The 25,996-nt window shown below is 38.6% G+C and overlaps 1 protein-coding gene across 24 annotated transcripts in view; it reads left to right on the forward strand.

The window, feature by feature from the left end:
- DST (dystonin) overlaps positions 1–25,996 on the forward strand; it is a 488,729-nt gene that overhangs the window by 253,920 nt on the left and 208,813 nt on the right. For 22 of the 24 annotated variants that reach the window (XM_005552656.4, XM_005552659.4, XM_005552672.4 and 19 more), the window contains one exon: positions 604–696. In XM_005552656.4, the coding sequence (XP_005552713.3) occupies positions 604–696 (93 nt within the window). Of the gene's footprint in view, positions 1–603; positions 697–7,069; positions 7,986–25,996 lie in introns of those variants that run through there. The other 2 variants (XM_005552664.4, XM_074037723.1) reach the window with 1 other exon arrangement.

Genomic DNA, 25,996 nt, shown 5'->3' on the forward strand with positions numbered 1-25,996 from the left:
ACTTTTGTATTGACAAGTGAATGCTTTTAGTACTTGCTCTGGAACAGCAGTCCCCAACCTTTTTGGCAACAGGGACTGGTTTCATGGAAGACTATTTTTCCATGAACTGGGTGGTGGGGGTAGTGGGGGTTGTTTCAGCATGAAACTGTTTCACCTCAAATCATCAGGCATTAGGTTTTTGTAAGGAGTGCGCAACCTAGATCCCTCAAATGCGCAGTTCACAAATAGGGTTTGCACCTTTATAGGAATCGAATGCTGTGGCTGATCTGACAGGAGGCAGAGTTCAGGTGGTAATGCTTCCTGGCCCACTTACCTCTTGCTGTGCAGCCCAGTCCCTATTGTATAGGTTTGGGGGTTGGGTTGGGGATGTCTGCCGGTGGAAGACAAGAATGCAATAATACTTGCTCTTTCTTTGTTGTTATCGTATAATTTGTAATATAAAATGATTGAGAATAAGGGTAAAACAGTATTTAGTTGACTACTGGTATTTAAATTATTCAATTTTTTTCTTCGTATAATTTAGAAGTGCTTTTATGTAGGTAAAGATAACTGGTTCAGGTTTGATAAACAGTTGGTTTTATCTTTTCTTCACATACAAAACAGGTGAAATTAGTGAATATTAGAAATGATGACATAACAGATGGAAATCCCAAATTGACTTTGGGATTAATCTGGACAATAATTTTGCACTTTCAGGTAAGCCCAAATTTTCTTAATTTCAGCTTCTAATTGCTAGTTTTCAGGTGGTTCATATGAAGGGTGAATGACACATTCATGTTCTATGGAAGAAAAATAAATTTCAAACTTCTTTCTTTAAGTAATATATTTGAATTGTTCTTTTAAGCAACATGCTGCTTGTGAATCTGGCAACTAGTTTCCTGTTCTTGATAAACTTAAATATAGTTTTAAAGACAATGTTTGTAATCTCAGAATTGGAAGACATATTTCTTTTTGTTGACTGGAGACACATATTTTTTGCTCATTGGAAAGTATTACCTGTTTTAGATACTTAAATGTGTATGATTAGTCCTTATTTAGAATGTTTTTTATTAATACAGACTCTTAGCTATGTCAACTATTTCCTCCTTTGATAGACACTAGATGGCAGTATAATTATAAAGAGATGTGAAGTAGAAGAAAAGTCTTCATGTTTTTTGCAGAGCTGTGCTTTCTCTCTTTAGATTTGAGGAAAATGCATATTTGTTGACTGAATTATTATCTAATAAACCTGAGCCAATTGAGGACCGATTTTGATTTAGTTTTGGGGAAATGATACATTAGAAAGAGTCTTCATTTGATTTAAGGAGATTCCTAACTTTAGAACTTGCTTTAGTTTACTAACTGCTGGTCTGCTCAAGAACTGTTCTGCTACTAGAGGTGGGAAGGAGGGGAAAAAGGACATGGGCTGTGAAACTACCTCTTCTGCACTGTGCTCCCTGTCTGGGTGATGGGATCATCTGACCCCAAACCTCAACATCATGTAATATACCTATGTAATAAATCTGCACTTGTACCCCCTGAATCTAAAATAAAAGTTTAAATTATAAAAAAAAACCGGAAATGTTGTGTGTACAGCGCAGAGCCTGACCCACAGTAGGCACTCAGTACATCTTACCGATTGATTACTGTACAGTTGGATCTTGAAGGAGGAAGAGATCCCTTGCCAGCTTCAAAAAGGACCTGGGGTTTTGAAACAAATCTGGTGAGGAGTAAGAATTTTTTTAAGGCTGGGCACGGTGGCTCATACCTGTAATCCCAGCACTTTGGGAGGCTGAGGCGGGCAGATCACAAGGTCAGGAGATCGAGACCATCCTAGCTAACATGGTGAAACCCCGTCTCCACTAAAAATTACAAACAATTAGCCAGGTGTGGTGGCATGCGCCTGTAGTCCCAGCTACTCGAGAGGCTGAGGTGGGAGACTCTCTTGAACCCAGGAGGTGGAGGTTGCAGTGAACTGAGATTGTGCCACTGCACTCCAGCCTGGGCCAGAGAGCAAGACACTATCTCAAAAAAAAATTTTTTTTTTTTTAAATTGGCTGAAGTACAGGTTATGTAGTCAAATGGTGGAGAATAATGTACCTGGGGGGCTCGTTGGAACAGGATAGATTTGACAGGTATGGAGAGTTACAGGAAGCAGAGTCTAGGTAGGTCTAGGACCTGAACAGGCAACTGAATAGTTTCAGCAGAAGAACATTCATGGAGATCCAGGTAATTGAAGGAAAAGGTGTTAGCCAGCCAGACTACAGGGCAGCTAATACAGGTGGATGTCCACTTAGCTGGGCTGTTAATGTCAAGAAGAGCCAGTAACCAGAACTGGAAGCTAGGACCCCAAAGGACTGAGGGATCCCATTACTGGAGGACTCTATCCTTAGGGGATCAAATATATTGAACCTAAATGAATGCAATAATTTGGCATGAAGCACAGAACCAGACCTTGTTATCAGAACTGTGTAAAGTCTAAGTAGAACCAACCAAAAAGCTGATTTCATATGGAGTTCTTCAGTGGCTTTGTTGGGGATCATTTAATTAGCCCTAAGTGGGTCAGATCCTAGAGCTTTTAGTAGGGTTGAAACTGCAAGAACCCCAGCTGGGAAAGTCAGAGACCTACTGGAGAGAATCAATCACTTCACCACCAGCTGGTGAGGTAGGCTGTGTCTGAGTTTTGAATGTTAGACCAAGGATCACTGGGGCAATGGAAAGCATTCAGGCTTTGGAGGGAGGCAGAATTAAGTTTCGTTCTTGGCTCTTTTACTTATTGTTGTGATGCCAGTGGGTAAGTCATGTTACTACTCTGAGCTTAAAAAAAAATGTGTTTCTGTTCATCGCTTTCCTTTTTCTGTCCATAAATCTTTTTCAATGACAGGACCTGTGCTAGAGTCTTTCTGAATCCATTCTGGTTTGGAGGCTGCCTGATTCCCAAATTGCTTTTCGCTCAATTAAATTTTGCTAAATTTTAAAAAGTGTGTTTTAGGAAACAACATCCATTAGTTCTATGTAAAATATCTAGAAATAAGCAGAGTCCATAGTAAGAGAGATAAGCTGTGAAGCTGAGGTAGTGATAAAGGTCAGGACTCAGTTGGGATGCAAAATTGAATAGAAGAGATCACACTTTGCAGGAAGAAAGAAAGGGACTTGAACACAGGGCATAGAGGATGAAGGAAAGGGATTTATTAAAGATAACAAAACTTTTTAGCCTGAGAGATTAAGAAACAGTAGACTACTGAGAGACATGGGGGTGATGCTAAGGGGAAAAGCAATGACCTTCTGGGCAGGCTTGATGGGATGGTGGGATATCCTGTGCATCTGTCTACTGAGCAGTTGGAGACATGAGTGGAGCTGAGAAGCCAGAGGTACAGATATAAACTTGGGGAAGTTATCACTACACAAGTGATCACTGTTTTTATCATAAAGAGGGAATCTTCAGGGGACCCAAAAGAAGAGCACAAATGGAGAAGAGATGAGAACTAAGGATAGAAATTTGGAGAAGGCCCATGGTTATGGGTGCAGGAGAAGATTCTGCTGAGGAAAGAGAAAAGAAGCATTTGGAGAGATGAATGAAATAATAGGAAAATGTACTGACGAAAACAAGGGAAGAGAATTTCAAGTAGAAAGAATGGTGAGCAGTATGAAATGCCACTAGAGACCACAAGAAAATTAAGGTGGAGTATAGGTCAATAGTTTCATCTAGAAAGAAGACCTTGGAGACCCAAACTCCTGGGAGCAGAGACTAGAAAATAACAAGCCAAAATGTGCAGAAGGATTGAGGGGTAGAAGCATGTATTTAGAGGCTGAGTTTGAGAAAATTTAAAGCAAAAGTCTTCAAAAAGGAATTGTGTACTAAGAGAGCCCTTTTGGGTTCAGCTGCCTTTGGAGGAGAGAGGAAGACTAGTCACAGAAGTACCGAAAGAAGTTTCGCAGGCCGGGCGCGGTTGCTCACACCTATAATCCCAGCACTCTGGGAGGCCGAGGCAGGCGAATCACCTGAGGTTGGGAGTTCAAGACCAGCCTGACCAACATGGAGAAACCCAGTCTCTATTAAAAATATAAAATTAGCCGGACGTCGTGGCACATGCCTGTAATTCCAACCACTCAGGAGGCTGAGGCAGGAGAATCACTTGAACCCAGGAGGCAGAGGTTGCAGCGAGCTGAGATCACGCCATTGCACTCCAGTCTGGGCAACAAGAGCAAAACTCTGTCTCAAAAAAAAAAAAAAAATTGCTTCTAATATCCTGTGGCATAATGTTCTAGAATCCATTGTATTTTAGGGCTTCAATTATAAGATGATATAACAAATTATCACCAATATTTTTAAATTAGACCAAGGTCTATTTGGAATGGAACGCATCTATGTTTTGGTTAAATGGAAGTGTTCTCTCTTATTTAAATGAAATAATTTTTTTTAGTACTACCATAACTTGAGATTAGAATTATTTTTTGTTATGCCAAGATACAAAGATTTGTAAGAGTGGTAATCATCCTCACTCAAAGTGACTCTCAGCCTTTTTCTCTCTACTTTACATAAATAATGGAAGCGATTTCAAAAGACCAATTTGTTTTATTTTAACAATATTTGTTGTAGCATCATAAATGGAATCTATTTTTCAGTCAGGCTTTCTGAAGGTAAGCATTATCATTACAGTAATCCTATATATCATTAGCCACCACATGCTAGATCCAGAGATACTAAGGTAATGAAGTATATTGTTCTGTTTATTGGGAGAGTATACATGAAATTAACTATAACATAAGGTGATGAATATTATTGATGATATAAATGAAAATAGAATTGTATGGGAAAGGAGCATCGTAGTGGGATCGGGATGGTTTTAGAGAACATGGGACATTTTCACAGATGTTAGAGATAGGTTTTGAAAGATGAATGCCAGTAACCAGGCAGACTAAGTTGGGCTATTTCTGGGAGAGGTAGCAGTGTATATGGCCTAGAAATGGACAGCTGCTGAGTTTGGCAGGTGTATTAGTTCATTTTGTGTTGCTGTAAAGGCATACCTGAGGCTGAGTAGTTTATAAAGAACAGAAAAAAGCTTTATTTGAATCATCACGGTTCTGCAGGCTGTACAAGAGACATGGTCCTGGCATCTGCTTCTGATAAGGTCTCAGGAAATTGTTTAGTCTTGGTGGAAGAAAAGGGTGAAGCAGGATTGTCTCATGGTGAGAGAGAGAGAGAGAAGGAGGAGGAGGGGTAGGAGGTACCAGGTTTTTTCAAACAACTAACTCTTTTTTTTTTTTTGAGACGGAGTCTCACTCTCACCCAGGCTGGAGTACAGTCAGTGGTGCAATCTTGGCTCACTGCAACCTCCACTTCCTGGGTTCAAGTGATTCTCCTGCCTCAACCTCCCAAGTAGCTGGGATTACAGGCATGCATCACCATGTCTGGCTAATTTTTGTATTTTTATTAGAGGCGGGGTTTTACCATGTTGGCCAGGCTGGTTTTGAACTCCTGACCTCAAGCAATCCACCTGCCTCGGCCTCCCAAAGGGCTGGGATTACAGGCATGAACTACTATTGCTGGCCTCAAACAACTAACTCTTAAGTGGGTAAGAGCTCATTACTGTGGGGATGGCACAAAGCCGTTCATGAGGGAGCTGCTTCCATGACCCAGACACCCCCTACTAGGCCCAACTCCAACATTGGGAGTCACATTTTCAACATGAGATTTGGAGGGGACAAATATCTAAACTTCATCAGTGGAGATGGAGGGAAGGATTGGGGGAGTGCAGATCACTGGTTGCCTTTCCATCATGTTAGTACAAATACCAGCGATTATACATTTATATTCTCTTGAATAAGGTACCACTCATTGCCTTTGAATACATTGAAAATCAAGTTAAAAACAAAAAAAAATCTGAGACCTTATTTTTACCAGCTTATCTTCTGAGATATTCAGTTTTTGCTACTGGAGAATATTTTTAAATGAATAAGGAAAATTTTACAATGCGGGATCTGTTATTGACAGACATCTGCGGTATCATTGCAAACTTGACTAATTGAATATTCTTACTTAGTAAAATATAATGAGTTCCATCTTTTGATCAGTCTAAAGACTACCTAGTGAAAGGCAATTACTAATTTTTTTAATAGTGAAATGATTTCTGCTTACGTGTAAATCCATTTCATGCCATTCTATTTTTTTTTTTTTAACGATGTCTATGACTAAGTGTTAGAAATATGCACACCTTGGATAATCAAGTTTCATGCTGACTCATTATTTTTCCAGCAAGTCCCTCATAAAAACTGTATAATATTTAACTAGGGTATAATTATAAAAGTTACATATAAAGTTTAACTGCATATATATATGTATATATATATATGAATGCACATATATTTCCTTTTGCTAAGTGTTTCATGCTTTAAATTACATAATTTATCTATTTGCTCACATTAAAGTCCTAATAATTAGATGAAGTGATGGCTTGGAAATTTATATTATTTGAAAAGTATTATAAACTATTTTAAAAGATTGATTTTTTAGAAACAATTTTATTAGAGAATTCTAAGCATTTACCACTTATCTCTCCTGCTAGCTATTGAATCATCTTGTTATTTTTTATGACTTGTTTTGAATAAGAGTCTTAATATAATTTACAGAGATTTTTGAGCTTTTGGTTTGTTTCTTTGTGTGCAAGTACCAAAATTAGTTGGTATTTCTTAAGAAAAAAAAATTATGTGGTAGAGGGTAGAGAATCTCTGAAGTTCAATTTGAAAGGCACTTTGAAACTAAATTTGAAGGGCACTTTCCCAAATCTCTCCTGACTGGTATTTGCTTTCTGTTTGCTCTCATTCGTTGAACCACCGATAGTTTCAAAGGTTAAGTGCAAACTTCGTTAGTGTATCTGCATTTCAGAAAACTGAAAGTTAAAAACAGTCATAATCTTCTCATACAGTGAAGCTAAGGGTTTGCCTTGCGAGCTCATCAGCGTTGTAATTTGACAGTGAACAGTAATGTTTGTCTAAGAGGATTGGTGGCCAGAAATAAGCCACAGTGTCTAATGAGACACAGGGACCGGCTGGGCAGGATGCCACAGCATTTCTTGTGTGTGCCTTTCTCATAAGCAAAATGGCCTCAGACTGAAGAGGATGGTCATGAAGTCTGTGTGGAACAGACGTCAGAGTGGAATTTTCAGACTTAATGGAGAGGATCTAAGTAAGCTCTGGATTTTGAAATGAGTGAAATTGTGGAGCTGTGATCTCCTACAAATCAAATGGGGAATGTCTGTGGATGTGTAAGAGCTGAGAAGGAAGAACAATATGTAGATCCTGCCAAAACTCCTTTGAACCCTGAAAAATACTCTCCTGGAAGAAAATACTTCAGAAGAAAACCAATCAAGAAAACTGGAGGTGACAAAGAGTCAGTTAAGGCAAACAATGAAAATGAAGACAAGAAGAAGAGCAGCAGTCAGCCTTCAAAAGAACAGCCAGCTCCTTTATCCAGGGGACTGGTACAGCAGGAATCTGTTACCCTACACTCTGCCCTGGGAGATGGTATTCAGCAAAAGAAGACAGAAGTTGTAGCTGACAGTGTTAAACAGAAACTTCTGCCGAGTGCTGTAAGCAGTTGGTCTGACCATGTGAATACTTCTCCTGCTGAAGACAGTGAAACAGAAGTAAAAGTTAGTGAGCTGGATGAAAGGATTTCAGAAAAAGACAGCACTCCATATTGCGCAAAGAGGAAGAAGCATTTAGATGATGTCAACACAAGCGAAATAACATTCCAGGAAAAAACTGATGTTTTTTCTTTTCGAAAGGCAGCCAGCTTAAGCTCTGTTCCCTCGAGTATAGAAAGATCTCTCGAAAAAAGTGGGTTTGCTGAAGACCCATCAAAAGGTTATAGCAGTATACAAGAAAAGCAAAACACTGAGAGATTTTGCCCTCATGCAACACAGCATTTTCAGTTTAAAAAAAAGAGATGCCATTCCCTTTATACTAGTGTGTCCTCTGTTTCTAAGGACACAGATGGAAATGAGGTAAGTGAAATGTGGAGTCTGAGTTCAAGTAAATAAGTATTTCAGGTGCTCCATCAGACTCACATCTAATTTGTCTTTCATAAAGTTATTTTCATATTAGTGCATGTAAAAGCCGTAGAGTTTCATTGCGTTTTATTTGTAGCCTCAGGTTTGATTATTATGGTTTTATTTTTGTGCTGTGCACATTCTTTGATCCCACTTTAGTCTAAAAATCCTGTACATTTTCATTATTGGTAGAAGACTTTAAAAAGCACTACAGTAAGAGAGTGCATATCTTTCAAATTTTTCTAGTTCATGATTCTTGACTTTGCCTGTGGAATAGCCTGTGGAAACTTAGTTGGACTGTAGGTAAAAGTTCAATTAGAAAATAGTCATGAGAAGACAATAGCTTTGTAACAAATAATAGGATACTGTAAAATTATCAGTCAATACCGACTTGCTGATTCATAAGTTTGGAAAGCCAGATTCTGGTTCTTTGTTGATTTTCATGTGCAGAAACATTCACATAATTGCTGTCAATTCTGTGCTTATGTTTTGAGGGTCAGGACACGTCTTTTCTCTTCCTTTATGTTATTCCCCAGCCCCAGTCTAAAATCAGAAATTGTTAGGGTAGCAGCCATAGGAATTTGAAAATGACACAGACTGCCAGGAAGTTTAGATCTTTATTCCTAATACTGATATTTAGCTTTAGAGAAGTTACTTATCTGGGGTTTTTACTTGTCTTTAAAGTATGATTAGATAGGTATTTATTAATTGCTCAAGAAATGTATTATCCAAATAACCTCTACAAGTTACTACTGAGGAGTTGATGGCTTTTTCTTTAAGCTATTCCTAACTTTATCTTTTAATAAAACATCTGAACATAAAGAGTATTTGTGATGTTATTCATTCTTGGCAAGGTCATTGTATCAATGAGCAGAGATCATTTGCATAATGATAGAATGAGGTTTTATGAGGTTTAGTGTACGCCATCATCACTGACCTTGGTGGCTGAGTTCTCCTGAAGGTGTCCTGTTTATATACTCTGCTACACCTTGCCAATATTATGTCATCAGTTCTGTTTGTATTTTACAGTGGTTACATTTTAAAAAGAAAACATTCAGTCTGTGTCGTTATCTGTGTAGCTCTGGCATAATGGCCAGTGCAAAAGAAAACTACTTGACTACTATATGTTTATGAATATAAGCAGTTGGTTTAATTTCACATATGTTTTCCAACTGTTTTCTTGCATAATTTGGCTTCAAGTAAGCTGTACATTTTTGCATTAATGGAAATTTTTATAATCTGTTTCCTTAGTGGTACATTAGCCTTTCCTTCAATGGAAAATATATGTGGAAATAAGTCACAAACTGACCGATCAGATTTGTGAAATAACTGTGATGCAATGTATATAAAGCCTGACATCATCTTGGTCAAAGCTGGATGGGTAGTCATTATTTTTTCTGAAGGGTTTGATGTCTCATGTCCCTGTAGTTCAGATAAAGACTATTTGTTTATTCTGTGGCACACAAAGAGTCAAAATCAACAGTTTAGCTATTCCTCTTAGGACATTCTTCCTGTTACCTTGGAGTTGTTTGACTCTGTCTCTTTATCTTTGGTTGGAAATTTCCACGTAACTCTTTATCTTGCATGGGATTCTATATTTTTCATTGGAGAATTAGTGAGATTGCTGGAAGCCAATGAGAGCTTCCAGCCACTTCATTGGCATTTCATCCCGGAAATGGCCGAGTAACCAACATTCCTTTTGTTTGCTCTTTTTCATAGCTTCCCTATGTGATCAGTTTTTGCTCTGAGTTGCATGTAGGGTTGGACTCAACTTTCGAGTTAACTTCTAAATAGAATAGTGTACAATTTTTTGAACTTATTTTAACCTGACTTGATCTCCCCTAGTCCTGTGACATTCATCATTCTCAGTCTACCTCCCCTTTGAGTTGTTGCAATGACACGCTGACCTAGAGTGGTCTTCTTGGCTCGAGGGACTCTGTGGAGGCCACTCATCCAGCCCTTCCTGCTGCATATAAATGTTATCAACATGTTATATCTTTATTAGGATAAGTAGGTAAAAAAGGAGTATCTTAGATTTGTATACTGCTTTGGAATTGGAAAAATGGTTTCAGACACATTATGTCATTTGATCATCCCAACAACTGTATGAAATAGGCAAAATAGACTATGCCTCATATACAGAATGAAAAAATGGAAACTCAAAGAGGTTAAATAAATCCTTAAGGCAATATGGTAAATAAGATTACCTGAGTTAAATTATGGCACGATATCCCACTTGTTTTGCCTGTCAATGAAATTTAAGGGAGATTGCTAAAAAGTTAGAGCAGGAATTGATGTTAATAGTGTCATCTGTGAAGGATATGTTATAAACAGGTGGCAGAAGGTAGATTGTTTTGGGAGACAAGGAGTAATGAGCTCAGTGTTTGTACCTTTTTCAAGGATCTTCTGTTTGTCCAAGACTCACCTTGTACCTTGTGACAAGGTTTCTTACCTTTGTCCTTGAGCTCTTTCCAGAAAACATTCTTTTTTCTTTAGTTTCACAAATCCCACCTCTTCCCAGTTTTGTTAAGTTGATATTAGCAAAGATAGTTGTTTTCATCATCTATAGACTGTGGGTTCTCTAATCTGACCATATACATGTAAGAGTCATCTGAAGATATTTCAAAAAAGATAGATACCTGGATGTCACCTGCAGTTGGGTGCTCTGTAGGTGATTCTAAGGGTCAGGATGTTGGATAGGGACCTTTTTACTCTTCTTATTCTACAGCAGTACTTCTTAAAGCCTGGCCCCAGGGTCCCTGCAGAAGAATCCTCTAGATTGCTTATTGAAAAACACCTTGCTTGAGATTTAATTTAATCAAAATATCTTCTGTCATGAGACAGTATTATATATGTTTTAGGCACCTGCTCATGTGTTTTTAAAAACACACCAGATTTAGAGAACCAGCATCACCTTAGCTTAGCGTTTACCATCTCATTTTCTTCTTAATGTAGGTTTTCTGATAAGCAACGTGGATTATGGCCTGGCAGGCAGAAAATAGAAGTTCTTCTAGTAAGGCTTTGCCACCAGAGAGCTGCATGACTTAGGCAGTCTTCTTTATTTCTCTAAGTCTCAGTTTTACTTTCTATAAAAGGAGCATACTGGACTAGATCATGATCCTACTGCTAATAATAATGCTATTTGTTGAGTCCTGCTATATTCGAAGTACTCCACAACTACATAAATCTTCAGAGCAAGTCTCAGAAGTGTTCTGTTATGAGCTCCATCTTTACAGATGAGGAAACTGAGTCTTAGGAAAGTTAAGTAGCTTACTCAACTCACTTAACAATGAGTGGTACAGCTTTGATCTGACCCAAAATTGTCTGCCAGGCTGAACTCTTACCTGATGCAATTTACCCTCCTTTTCCTACATACATCTTTCCAGTTTTAAATTTCTGTGAATTCATGTACATAAGTATATGCCTTTTTGTTTGTCCACTGTTATTCCTGCTCTCTCTTTCCCTCTCTTCCTTTATTTCTTTATCAAACATTTATTATGTATTGAACCCAAACTAGGCACCCTGAGATAAGTAAAATGTAACTCTTTTCCTTGTGCATTATATCTCATTGTTTGTTCATAACAAATGACAGGAGACCATGGCTGTAAAGTTAGTCACTTGAGAATTAGTCACCTGGGATGATGATCAGTGTAAGTTTAACTTCTCAGCAAAACATGTGGTGGCTCTATTAAGTAATGAAAATTGAACTGCATTTCTGTTCCTTTCCATCCTTTGGTGAATTGCTGATGAGTAGTGCAGTGGCCTAAAGTAAAAAAACAAAGAGAGAAGGTTAAGAAATGAGTGTGGCTGTTGTACACAATATATTGTCAGTCTCTGAATAATGAAGAGTTGAATATTTTCATTACATTGGCTTTTGTATTTAAAAAACTTTGAAAAAAATTAAGAACCATCTCAGAATGTGAGAGGAATTACGTTCAACCTACCTGAAATATATTTATTCATTTTTTTTTTCTTTCACCAACTCTTTTAAGAAGTTTAGACTTTAAAATTTATGATTGGAATTCAAGGACCAGGGTAAAATCTGAATGTGTTTAGCCTTGCTCCACAGATCTTGAAGATGAAGGTCATTCATTCTATAATTGACTAACTCATTTCTTGCTGAACCATTTTATCTCTTTCTTTAAACATGAACATTCATATTGATTTCTCTTGACTATTTCTAGTCATTTAGATTTCATAACCAGTTTGTGAAAATATAGTTTTAGAATAATTGCATAGAATTTGGGTCCCTATCAGCATTATGATGCCTTTCTCTGCCTTTTAAGTTAAATGAAGGACATACACAGTTTGAATCCTTTGCTTTACAAAAAAAGGTATTTTTCCCCCCTGTTTAAATAAGTAAATGAGAATTTGTTCAAAGTAGTTATCAATTTAGAGCATTAGCACTTGGACTTTATCAACTTATTAATTACTTTTGTTCTCTATTTCACCCCTCCCTTATATAGGCAGTTTGTACCAGTTAAAGTTTTAAAAATGTTTGTGCCATCTTTACAGTTAAAAATATTTTGTGAAGCATTTTCACACTTTTTTTTTTTTTTTTAACTTGGAAGCAGATGCTAAAAATGTGTTGATTACATTTGTTTCTGCCAAAATAGTTTAAACATTTTTAAAGAAATTGTCCTTGGAAACAAACATCTTGGCTTGGAAATATTTGTCTGTATTGACAAATTCAATATGGAATTTGCTTTAGCTTGACTATAGTGTCAAGTGATGTGAATAAAAGAGTTTTAGAAATATAATACCCTCTTACACGCCTCCATTCACTGTGGGGCAGGCACTGTTCTCAGCCGTGTGTGTGTATCTCTTAGTCTCTCACACCAAGAAGATTCTATTATTATACTCGTTTTACAAAAGAAGAAACTGAGGCCCAGAGAAGTCACAGGGCTAGAAAATAGTGGGAACAGGAAGTGAATTCCAGTTGCTGCCATCCACAGCTTTGCACCAATCTTCCTCCCAGTGTTAAGCTTTTACTCTTGCAATAATGAAATTCATGAGGTAGGAGAAGAATCCTGAGCTTCACCTTCTCCGGCTTGCTGCTTTCATTCTTACTAATATCTACACTCTCTGAAATAGAATATAATCCTTATTTTTATTTTAATAGAAACATATGAAAGGATTGAATTTTCATTTGCTAGTGTTTTCGTATCTGAGTTTCTAAATCAATAGGGATTTGTGTTCCGCACAGAAGAACACTTGACTGTCATTTCTACATCCACTGTGTGTCCCACAAGTCAGTTTCTGCTTCTGTAGGAGGTGGTCCATGGATAGGTAAAACTCTCTCAGCAGTGTTATGGGGAATCACTTAGCTTGGCAGAGCAGGGGAAGAGAACTTACAAGATGTTGAGTCAGAAGGCTTACATCAACGCAGGTCTTATTATTCCCATCCTTAAAATTGGGGTAGTTTCTTGTTTTGAGGATTAAATGAGGTCACATATGTGAAAAAGACTTAGGAGACTGTAAAGTGCTTTGTAACATATATCTTTTTGTCTTCTGTTTCTGGAGAAAAGAGAAATACTTTGTGACCATCCTGTAAATAGAAAGAATTCTGTAAGTTTTCAAAACTTTTAACAGGACACGTCTTTCTCTCCTTCAGACACAGAACATTCTGTATAACCAGAATAGGCTGCCATCTTCCCCTCCCTCTGTGATCCCATCTCCATTCATCCTCTCATTTCTTTAGCAGATATTTACTAAGTATCTATTATGTGTCATACAGTGTGCTGACTGTATTCTTCCAATTCCATAGTTAGCTTAAAACTTTGTCAGCCTTCTTAGACAAGGTAGCATGAAACTAAAAGAAAAATAAAAAAACAACAACAATGAAAACCCTGTCAATTTGTTGGAATGGAAATACCCTTGGAAGGAACCATTTAAAAAAATATTTAAGATTCAGTGGGTACATGTGCAGGTTTGTTAAATATTGCATAATCCTGAGGTTGGAGCTTCCAATGATCCTGTCATGTAATACTTGATAGGTAGTTTTTCAACCCTTGTCCCACTCTTACCATCCCCACTTTTGGAATACCCAGTGTTTGTTATTCCCATCTCTGTGTCTGTGTATACTCAGTGTTTAGCTGTCACTGACAAGTGAGAACATGTGGTTTTTGGTATTCTGTTCCTGTGTTAATTCACTTAGTATAATGACTTCCAGCTGCATCCATGTTTTTGCAAAGGACATGATTTTGCTTTTTTTTTGATGGCTGTGTAGTACTCTATGTATGGCTCTATATACCACATTTTCTTTATCCAGTCCATTGTTGACAGACACCTAAGTTGATTCCCATGTCTTTGCTATTGTGACTAGTGCTGTGATAAACATACGAGTGCAGATGTCTTTTTAGAAGAATGATTTATTTTCCTTTGGTTATATACCCAGTAATGGGACTGCTCGGTTGAATGATAGTTTTGCTTTTAGTCCTTCGAGAAATAGCCAAACTGCATTCCACAGGGACTGAACTAATTTGCATTTCCACTAACAGTGTATAAGCATCCCTTTTTCTCTGCAACCACACCAACATCCTATTATTCTTTTGACTTTTTTTTAATTTTAATTTTTACTTTTTTGATATGGAGTCTCACTCTGTTGCCCAGGCTAGAGTTCAGTGGCGTGATCTCTGCTCTTCAAGGGATTCTCCTACCTCAGCGTCCCGAGTAGCTGGGATTACAGGCATCCACCACGCCTGGCTAATTTTTGTATTTTTAGTAGAGATGAGGTTTCACCATGTTTGCCAGGTTGTTCTCGAACCCCTGACCTCAGGTGATCCACCTGCCTTGGTCTCCCTAAGTGCTGGGATTACAGGCATGAGCCACCCAGTCTTGACTTTTTAATAATGACCATTATGACTGGTGTGAGATGGTATCTCATTGTGGTTCTGATTTGCATCTCTTTAATGATCGGTGATATTGAGCATTTTTTCATGTGTTTTTTGACCATTTGTATGACTTCTTCTGAGAAGTGTCAACATCATTAAAACGTGGGCAATGGACATGAATAGAAGTGTCATTTGTTTTTTCCTTGTTGATTTGTTTAAGGTCCTTATAGATTCTGGATATTAGTTCTTTTTCAGATTCATAGTCTGCAAATTTTTTTTTTTCCATTTTAAAATTAGATCATCTGTTTACTCTGTTGACAGTTTCTTTTGCTGTGCAGAAGCTCTTTAGTTTAGTTAGGTCTGGAACCAATTCTTGAAGCTCATTTTGGTTATTTACACTTCACTAGTGCAGATACACTTCAAAGGCGTTATTGAGAGTAACTGATACCAGAGAGGAAGAGAACATAATGCCAGAGGCAAATCTGGTCTTCTCTCTGGGGTGGGGGGATTGGGTGGGGACTGTTGATTAAGGAGGTACAACTGGTCTAGTGAGGAAAATTTTTATGGATCCTGACATCCAGTTCATCTGAGAGATCCAGGACTGTATCTTCCTCTGAAAATGTGTAGTGTTCTGTGTATCAGCTCCTTTGCCAATATAGAAGTTGAGAAGCTCCAGTGAAAAGGGTCTGCCTTTAGGAGTGAGGCAAACCCAGGGGATTCCCTTTCGTGACCTATCTATGTGCAGCCATTTTCCTGGCAGTAGGTGCACTGGGAGGAAACTGGATGACTGTGGCTACTGAAACAGAAGAAAAATTAGTCTGACTTGTAAGAATAGATTTCTTTTCCAAACACAAAGGAGAAATGCCCCTCTCTTATAAATTCTGTGCCAGAATTTAGGAGACCTGGGTTCATATCCTAGGTCTCCTACTAGCATGCTGTGAGACCCTAGGCAAATGACATCACCTCTTTTAGTCTCAGCTTGTTCAGTAGTGAGAGGAGGGCATCCACCAAATATCTCTGCTTTCCTTCAGTTTGAATCCTCATGATTTTTTTAATTTTCATTATATAACTTTCTTTAACTATCTCTGTTTTCTTAACTTCAGAGATGTTGCTTTTTCTACTATTGACATAAATTATTTAGATAGTTAATTTGATAACACTGTAAATTATGTAGTTATTTAAAAATGTTTAAGAATAAAAATTGCATTATTTTCTTTGTATGGAATAATAACATACATACTTTTTAAAAAAGTGAATAAGCTTTTGGGGAATATCCAAGTCAACTTTGGAGCTGACAGTTCTTGTGTACTCAGTGCATGCCATAACCATGACAGCATCTGTAAAAATAGGGTGTTTCTGTTGCCCAGTTGTCTGGTGGCATTGACTTTGCTCATAGGACTTTCACGTTTACAGATTCAGCTGACTAACACGGGTGAGGCTGTTGCAATTCATTTAGCAGTAAGTGGGTCATTTAGTAATAAGCTGTGAATGAAATCAGTATGCTATAAGATGAGATATGTTGGCTTGTTTTCTTTTATTGAAAAGACATTTTGAAGCTCTATACAATGTCAAATTCATGAAATTTTTTTAGATAAGTGATTCAGGTGAAACTTAGCTTTCTTACTCAACCGTAGGTTCTCACCGAGTGGTCTCTAGGCCTGTGTTACCCACTGGACACTTTTGTGCATTGGTAAGGATATTCTGCTATTATCGGAAAGTGAGGTTAATTGGAAACCTTTTAATTTTCTGAAATGACAAAGTTTACATGGCAGGGTTAAAACTCATTCATACAAAATGAAAACAGGAAACTGTTTTCTAAGTGTGTTTCTGATCTTTCATACTTTTTCTGTCTTTAATACTTCCTTTATTCCTGCTCTGCATTTATTCAGTAGATAGTTATTGAGCACCTGATAAGTGCCAGGCCACGTTGAGTATGGGGAAACTGTTCCAAAGGGAGAAGTAGATTGAACAAACTACTGTAGGAGAGAGGGAACATATTGTTCATATAGCTTGATATTAATATGATTTGATCATATAGGAGAAGAGGAGAATTGCTTGAATTTGGATTACCATACCTGCGGAGTAAAGAACACACCGTTTTGGGAATGAGAATATAATAATATTTGGTACAGCGAGACTAGTTAGTTGGCTGGTACTAATCCAAACATGGAGGCTTAGTACCAGAAGAAGGTAGAAGCCCAATATTATTCGAGGTGTTTCACGACTGTGTTTCAAAACGCGTTGTTGGTATTGACATTGAAGACTAGTGGTAACAATCTAGAGTAGAGATAATAGTTGCCTTGATTCAAGTTGATAGTGGGAAGAGAGAAAATGGAGATATAAGACCCCCTTCTTCCTATAAAAATCAATCTTAGAACAGCTAATATATTCATATGATTACGTGTGTGAATAAATTGCCATTAAAAGTAATGGCAAGAACTGCAAATACTTTTGCACTTAGTATCTTCCTTAGGGGCGTGAGAAACTAGCAGTTGAGTGTTTTGTAGAATGAGCCAACAAACATAAAGAAGATTCAGAAAAGTTGGGTTTATTCATCCTTTTATGCTTTGAGAGTTCCAGTACTGGTTGCTTTGGTTCCCAGACTGCAGAGCAAAATATTCTGCTTGATCTCTCATATTTATTGTGTTTTTTAGCTGTTTTTTGAGACTGTGGCTCACATTGCTTGACTGTGCTCCATGAGGCACTTGGTCACACTTGCACAGTGAAACAAAACTTACGTTGTTTTATATCCCTGACTGACCATGAGCAGGCATGTGTCTGGTGACAGCACTGTTGGAACTATGTGAAATGGGGTCAAGCTTTCTTCTTTGGTTTGAACTTTGCCTGTCCAAATTCCCTTCCTGCGGATTCTTACCCACAATCCTCTGCACCTTTTTCTTTTAGTTACAGTTATTGGTGTTTCAGTCATTGACTGTTGCCTCAGCTCTATCCAGAGGGAGAAGGGAAAACTTGGGATAAAGTATCAGTGTTGTGTGTAAGAGTAGACGTAATGAGGGAAAAAGAGAAGCAGATGTAAGAAAGAGTATGAGGGTTTTTTGGTTGTTGGTAGTGATGTTTTTTAGGCTGAGCTTAGTTTTCAATATTTTTATTTCAGTTTTTGAGCTTACCTATGTGAAGTGAAAAGGTAAAATAGGCCAGGTACGGTGCCTCATGCCTGTAATCCCAGTGCTTTCAGAGGCTGAGGTGGGAGGATTGCTTGAGCCTGGGAAATCAAGGCTGCAGTGAGCCATGGTGGTGCCATGGCACTCCAGTCTGGGTGGCACGGCGAGTCTCTGTCTCAAAAACAAACAAATGAAAAAGTAAAATAGAAGTGATGACTTCTTGATTGTCAAGGCCCAGAATGAGTTCACTTGGATTCATGACATAAGACGTTTTATGTAGGCATGGTGACCTTCCATTACACTCTCTTTGAACTTGTAGGACAAACACTAGGTTTTGGTTGTTTTTACACAGTGCCAAAATAGGTTTTTTGAAAAATGTTGTCAGACGTGTGTTTTGTATTCTGTAAATAATAAGCAAACAAAACCCATTTGGTTTAGTGACATATTTATGGGTGGATTGGTTGTGTGCTGCATGTCCGCTATAGGTAATAAAGCCTCTTCTCCCCAGTGGGACTTTGAAATATGTGATAAAACAGAAGTGACCAAGAGAATCCTGGTCTCCTTAGTGAATTAATGCAGATTCTCAAGGTGTCCAACTCAATCATAAAGTCATTTGTTCATTGGATATTTACTGAGTATCTATAATGTGCCAAGCACTGCCCTAGCTAGGCATTGCAATACTAAGGCGAATAAGACATTATCTTTCAGGATATACTGCTCACGTGTTAGAGGGGTAGAAGATCTAACAACAGACAATAATGACACACAAGAGGTACTGCTATTATACCAGTGTGTGTGGAGGACTTTCAAAAGTACAGAAGATCGTCAGGTCCCTTACACAGACCCCTGAGGCAGAATCAGCTGGGGCTTCCTCAAGGAAAAGGATGAGTGGAGGAGTAGCATGGGATGGGAATTGGTGAGGGCTTTCTCTGGATAAAGAGTGGTACGTATAAATGCATAGTATCTGTGGAAATCCATTCTTATTGATGAACTAGAAGTAGTTTACTGTGGCTGGAGCACGAAGAATGTTTGGGATGGGTGTTAGAGGGCAGGGAGGAGAGATGAGGCTGCATAGGACTGTGTTACCAATTGGATGTGGGCACAGAGGTTGAAAAGGCATCAAGGATGATCCCAGCAGTTTCTTTTATTTGGGGGCAACTGGGTAAATGGTGGGGCCATTCTCTGAGCTAGGAATGAAGGAGAAAGTACAGGAAGGAAAAAGAGAAATTAATTTCTCAATACATTGAGTTTGAAGGGGCTGTGAGATACAGCACAGTGATTAAGAGTATTAGCTTTGTAGCCAGACAGATTCAAGTTCAAATTTGACTTCTACCTGTTAGTAATTTGGGTAAACTTTGAACAGGTCATATTATTACTTTATGTCTCTTTGTCATTTGTAAAATAATATTGTATATTGTAAAGATTATAAGAGGTAATTTTTATGAAGTGCTTAATCACAGTATCTGGCTCATTTAAGTCGTCAATTCATGGTTAGTTTTACTATTGCAATGAAAGTGTATATGATAGGGAGTTGGGTTTAGGGTTAAGGTTTGGGATGGGATATAGGGATGTGGGAGTCAACTGTGTGAAGGTGGCAGCTAAAGCCATTGTGGTACAGATGATCTAGGGAGAGTGAGGAGAGTGGAGGAAAGAGGCCCGAGGCCTGTGCCCTGGGAATAATGTTAAAGGTTGGGTAACAGAGGAACCTCTAATGAAGACTGAGAAGGAATGGTTAGAGAGGCCGGAGGAAAGCCTGGAAGGGGTGATGTCATGGAAGCCAAAGAAGAAAGATTACCAGTGACAGACATCTCAGCGATACCAGGATTAGAAAATGGAAGGATGGGAAAACAACTCTTGAGCTCTTCTCCATGGTGTGTTTCTGTCATTAGACTGTAAGCTCTATGAGGATTGTTGTATAACCAATGCCTATTAATGGTACAAGTGGGCATTTATGAGTGTTTGCTGAATGAGTGAGGCTGTGAAGGAAGAGGTGATAGATAATCTCTCACAATATCTTTCAACTAGTCAGCATCCCCCTACCCATCACTTCCATTATGTTAACAATCTAATTTTCTTCTTTATTGGAAAAATAGAGTTAGGAACAAGAACTCCCTCACTTTGTCTGGTCACCTTTACTTAGTTTTAGTGGAATGGTAAGAAAGAGGCCAAATCAAAACAGGTAGAGATGTGAAGGTAATAGAGACAAGAAAATATAGAGTACTTTTTAAGGTAGCTTTCCTAAGAAGAGAATGGGAGACAGATGGTGATAAGTAAAGAGGGAATTGATTTCATGAAGATTATTTTTATTTATTTGAGGATGGAAGAGACTTGGGTATTTTAAATACTGAGAGACCCACATGAGAGGGGATTATTGATAGAATGAGATTGATAGGAAGTAGGAGGTGAAAGCATTTAAACCCCAAGGGAAAAGGAGATCATGTGGGACCAAAGTTTGTGGATAGCAGGACAGAAGGGGGTTCTTACATGGCTAAAGGAGGAGATGAAATTTGTTTGCTAAACATAAAAACATAGAGGTGGTAGGGTAGGTAGTTGTAGACAAATAGTGAAGAATTTTTATTTTTGGAAATGGAGTTTTAGTGTCACCCAGGCTGGAGTGCAGTGGCATAATCATGATTCACTGCAACCTTGGCCTCCTGGGTCCAGGTGATCCTCCCACCTCAGGGGCTCGAGGAAGCTTGGACCGCAGGTATGCGGCACTGTACCCAGCTAATTTTTTTTTTTTTTTTTTAAATAGAGACAGAGTCTTCCTATGTTGCCCAGGCTGGTCTTGAACTCCTGGGCTCAAGTGATCCTCTTGCCTTGGCCTCCCAAAGTGTTGGGATTACAGGTGTGAGCCACCACACCCAGCCAAATAGTAAAGAATTGAAACAATATTGTGAGAGGTGAAAGAGCTGGCCAGTTAGGACACCAAGAAGAATTGCCACATTTCTTTGAGTACCTAGCTGAGGTTACAGACCTGGAATTTGTAGTGGCAGGAGTCCACATGGTGGTGTGCTTTTCTCTGGTAGAAGTTTATAGCTTAGGGTGAAAGCAGAGAAGACATGCAGCTGGATTGATCAGGATTAAGGTTTGGTGGTGGAGTGGTTGCAGGGTGAGGACAAAGATGTGAGCGACTTACGGATATTAGCAAGGAAGTGGTGGAAATGATAAATAATATAGTACAAGACAAACAGAAGAATGTAAAGATAGAAGGAGCATCTGTAGAGGAAGAAAAATAATTTTTTCAACCCTCTTAAGTTAGTTGGAATGGATGCCTACAACAAAAGACAGATTGATAAGAGAAAGACAGTCTATTAACATGTATGTTTCATACAAACATAGGAGAGCCCAGGGAATGAGCAGTTCTTAGAGGCGGCTTTGAATTCCATTTTATATAGCATCTTCAACAAAAGGCAGTGTATTATTAGAGAAATGACGCGACAAAAGAAGAAAACTTCTGAGTCTCTGGGGGTGGCAACTTGTGGCAAGGGAAAGAAATGGCAGACAGAGGCCAGTTAGTAAAGCTTGTTCATATAGATAATTTTGGTCCCGTCTCCAGGCCCATAACTGACTAAAGTTATCTTTATTGGTTAATGTTTTTCCCTGTGGTAGAGGGGGACAGGATACCTTTTGTCTTTGTAAATCTATGTCCTGCTTTTAGGCAAATGGAGAGCAGAGAGCTTTCCTGCATCTGCTGCTACTTAATTGCCTTCAGCTCAACAACCTTTTATTTTGACATGGCATCTTCTGGTCTCCCACAGTCCACCCTGTCCCCCAAGTATATATGAAATATATCAATAAACTGCTCTTCGTTTTTCTCTTGGTAATCTATCTTTTGTTACAGGGGTCTGTTACAATTAAGAATTTATGGGAGTTGAGGAAAAAATTATTTTTCTTCCTCTACAGTTCATAGATAGGAAGAAAATTGGGCATGTCAAGGAATGTGAGATGTTAATGAAGCCAGATAATTGGTTAGCTAGAGTTAGCAAAGGAAAGTGCTGGAAGAATAGGAAACTGCCTTTTGAAGTTAAATACCTCAGGTAGACTAGTTCTGGTTCAAGATGATGAGATCCAGGATGTAGGTGTATGACTGGCTGAAATGAAGAGACAAAGAAAGCACTGATGGTGGGTGCTACGTGGAGATGGCGTTTGGGTGTCCAGGCACACAGCTAGGTGCCACATCTTTGCGGGATGCGAGCATCGTGTTTAAGGAGGGGAAGGAGGAGAGCCAGAGAGCAAGAGTGGCCTACAATGTAAAAATGCTTTTTTTTGTGCTTACAGATAATGACTTGATAACCACAGGTTTTGCATCACTGGAGGAGTAAGAATTCACCTGCCCCACCTGTGGGGCCAAGTCGGGCGACTTGGCTGAATTTTAGTTATTGCAGTGGGGGATACTTGGGGTTCAGTAAAAAGATAAAAGCAGTTTAAGGTATTGAAGACATAAGACTTTTTTTTACCATGGGGTAGATATTTTTGGAAGTTTGGGAATGGTAGCAAGCTGGGTCAGGAGAGATGAAGCCCAGATCAAATATGGGCAGGAGAGGCTCAGTGACAGGAAGAACTTGAATTTGGGCAGTAGCCAGCAATGACCAGGATGTGAGGCATGAAGGCTTCAAGTTTCTGAAAGGAACTCTGGTATAAAGTATTTTGTTTGTTTTGGTGCTGGCTGACAGATTGTTGGTGAAAAGCTTTAAGAAGCAATACTACTGAAGGTAATAAAATTGTGGTGGGGCCAGGTGCTGTGGTTCGTGCCTATAATCCCAGCACTTTGGGAGGCCAATGTGGGAGGATGACTTGAAGCCAGGAGTTTGTGGACAACAAAAATAAACTCCTGTCTTACACAAAATTTAAAAGAATTAACCAGACATAGTGGCACATGCTGGTGGTCCAAGTTGTTTGGGAGGCTGAGGTGGGAGAATCAGTTGAGCCCAGGAGTTGGAGGCTGCAGTGAGCTGTGATCTTGTCACTGCACTGCAGCCTGGCAACAGAGTGAGACCTCATCTCAGATAAATAGATGGATGGATGGATGGATGGATGGATGGATGGATGGATGGGTGGGTGGGTGGGTGGGTGGATGGATAGATAAGTCGTGGTGGGAGAAAATCTATAGATAGATAAGTTGTGGTGGGAGAAGCTAACATTTATAGAATTTTCTATGTGGCGGCACTGTGATAAGCACTTGATATGACTGTTTTTATTTAATCTTTAGAACCACCAAAGGAGGACATTATTATATTTAAGTTTTTTTAAATTGACAAAAATTATATATATCATGTACAACATCGCATGAAATTCAAGTAATTAACATATACATTACTTCAGAATTACATTTTTGAGGTGAAAACACTTAAAATCTACTCTTTTAGCAATTTTAAAGAATGCAGTACATTGTTACTAACTATAGTCACTATGTTGTATAAGAGGAACTTATTCCTCTTAACTGAAATTTTGCATCCATTGACTGATATCACCCCAATCACTCCTACCCCAACCACCGCAGCCTCTGGTAACCACCATTCTAGTCTCCTAAATTATAGCTATGAGTTCAACTTTTTTAGATTCCACGTATAAGTGAAATCATTCAATATTTGTCCTTATGTACCTGATTTATTTTGCTTAACATTCCCTCCAGGTTCATCCATGTTGTTGTTAATGACTACATTTCCTCCTTTTTTTTTTTTTTTCCTCTAGGCTGAACAGTACTCTTTTGTTTGTATATATTACATTTTTTAAATTCATTCTTCGGTTGATGGACACCTAGATTGATTCCTTATCTTGGCCATTGTGAATAATGCTGCATTATACATGGAAGTGCATGTATATCTTTGATATATAGATTTCCCTTGGATATATACCCAGTAATGAGATTGCTGGATTATATGGTAGTTCTATTTTTAAGTTTTTGGGTATCTCTATACTGTTTTCCATAATGGTTTTACTAACTTGCATTCCTACCAACAGCGCAGAAGTTCCCTATTCTCCACATTCTCAACACTTGCTATCAGCTAGGTGCAGTGGCTCACGCGTGTAATCCCAGCACGTTGGGTGGCTGAGGCGGGTGGATCACCTGAGGTCAGGAGTTCAAGACCAGCCTGTCCAATATGGCAAAACCCCATCTTTACTAAAACTACAAAAAAATTAGCCAGGTGTGGTGGTGGGTGCCTGTAGTGCCAGTTACTCGGGAGGCTGAGGCAGGAGAATTGCTTGAACCCAGGAGGTGGAGATTGCAGTGAGCTGAGATTGCCCCACGGTGCTCCAGCCTGGGCAACAGAGTGAGACTCCGTCTCAAAAACAAAAACAAAAACAAAAACCAACAAAAAACCACTTGTTATCTTCCTTTTTTTTTTTTCCTGAGACTAGCCATTCTAACAGGTGTGAGGTGATATCTCGTTGTGGTTTTAATTTGCATTTCTTCAATGCTTAGTGATGTTGATCATTTTTTTCATATACCTCTTGGCCATTTGCATGCCTTCTTTTGAGAAAATGTCTATTATGATATCCTTTGTTTATTTTAAATTGAGTTTTTAAAATTTTTATTTATTTATTTACTTATTTTGAGATGGAGCATTGTGCTCTTGCCAGGCTGGAGTGCAGTGGTGCAATCTCAGCTCACTGCAATCTCTGCCTCCTGGGTTCAAGTGATTCTCCTGCCTCAGCCTCCCAAGTAGCTGGGACTACAGGCCCGTGCCACCACTCCCAGCTAATTTTTTGTATTTTAGTAGATATGGAGTCTCACCATGTTGGCCAGGATGGTCTCGGTCTCCCGACCTCGTGATCTGCCTGCTTTGGCCTCCCAAAGTGCTGGGATTACAGGCATGAGCCACCACATCCGGCCAAGTTTTTTGTTTTCTTATTACTGAGTTGTTTTAGTTCTTTATATATTTTGGATATTAACTCATTATAAGATGAATGGTTTGCACATATTTTCTCCCATTCTGCAGTTTGTCTCTTTGTTTATTGTTTCTTCGGCTGTGCAGAAGCTTTTTAGTTTGCCGTAATCTCATTTTTCTATGTTTGCTTTTTTTACTTGTGCTTTTGGAGTCATATCCAAAAAATCATTGTCCTGTCCAAAGTCAAGAAACTTTTCCTTATATTTTCTTTAGTAGCTTTATAATATTAAGTCTTACATGTAAGTCTTTAATCCAGTTTGCATTGATTTTTGTATATGGTGTGAGATAAGGGTCTAATATCATTCTTCTTCATGTAGATATGCAGTTTTTCAGACATCATTTGTTGAAGAGACTGTTCTTTCTCCATTGTGTGTTATTGGCATCTTTGTCAAATATCAATTGACCATAAATGCGTGGTTTGTTTCTGGGCTCTCTGTTGTTCCACTGGTCTGTCTGTTTTCATGTCAGTACCATGATGTTTTCATTACTGTAGGTTTGTAGTATATTTTGAAGTCAGGTAGAGTGTGATGCTTCCAGGTTTGTTCATTTTGCTCAAGATCGCTTTGAATCTTTGGGGTCTTTTGTGGTTCCATTCAAATGGAAGGATTGTTTCTTCTACATCTGTGCAAAGTGTCATGAAAATTTTGATAGGGATTGCATTGAATCTATAGATTGCTTTGGCTAGTATGGACATTTTAACAGTGTTAATTTTTCAAATTCATGAATGAACATGGGATATCTTTCCATTTATTCATGACTTCTTTAATTTCTTTCATCAGTGTTTTCAGTATAAAGGTCTTTTATCTCCTTAGTTAAATTTATTACTAGGTCTTTTTTTAAGCTATTGTTAATGGGATTGCTTTCTTGATTTCTATTTTGGATAGATTGTCGTTATTATTTAAGTTTTAAAGATGAATAAAGTGAGACCAGGCGCAGTGGCTCACGCCTGTAATCCCAGCAGTTTGGGAGGCCAAGGTGGGTGAATCACCTGCAGTCAGGAGTTCAAGACCAGCCTGGACAACATGGTGAAACCGTGTCTCTACAAAAAATACAAAAATTGCCGGATATGGTAGCACACACCTTTAGTCCCAACTACTTGGGAGGCTGAGGCAGGAGAA

This window comes from Macaca fascicularis, chromosome 4, assembly GCF_037993035.2.
Source record: "Macaca fascicularis isolate 582-1 chromosome 4, T2T-MFA8v1.1".
NCBI lineage: Eukaryota > Metazoa > Chordata > Mammalia > Primates > Cercopithecidae > Macaca > Macaca fascicularis.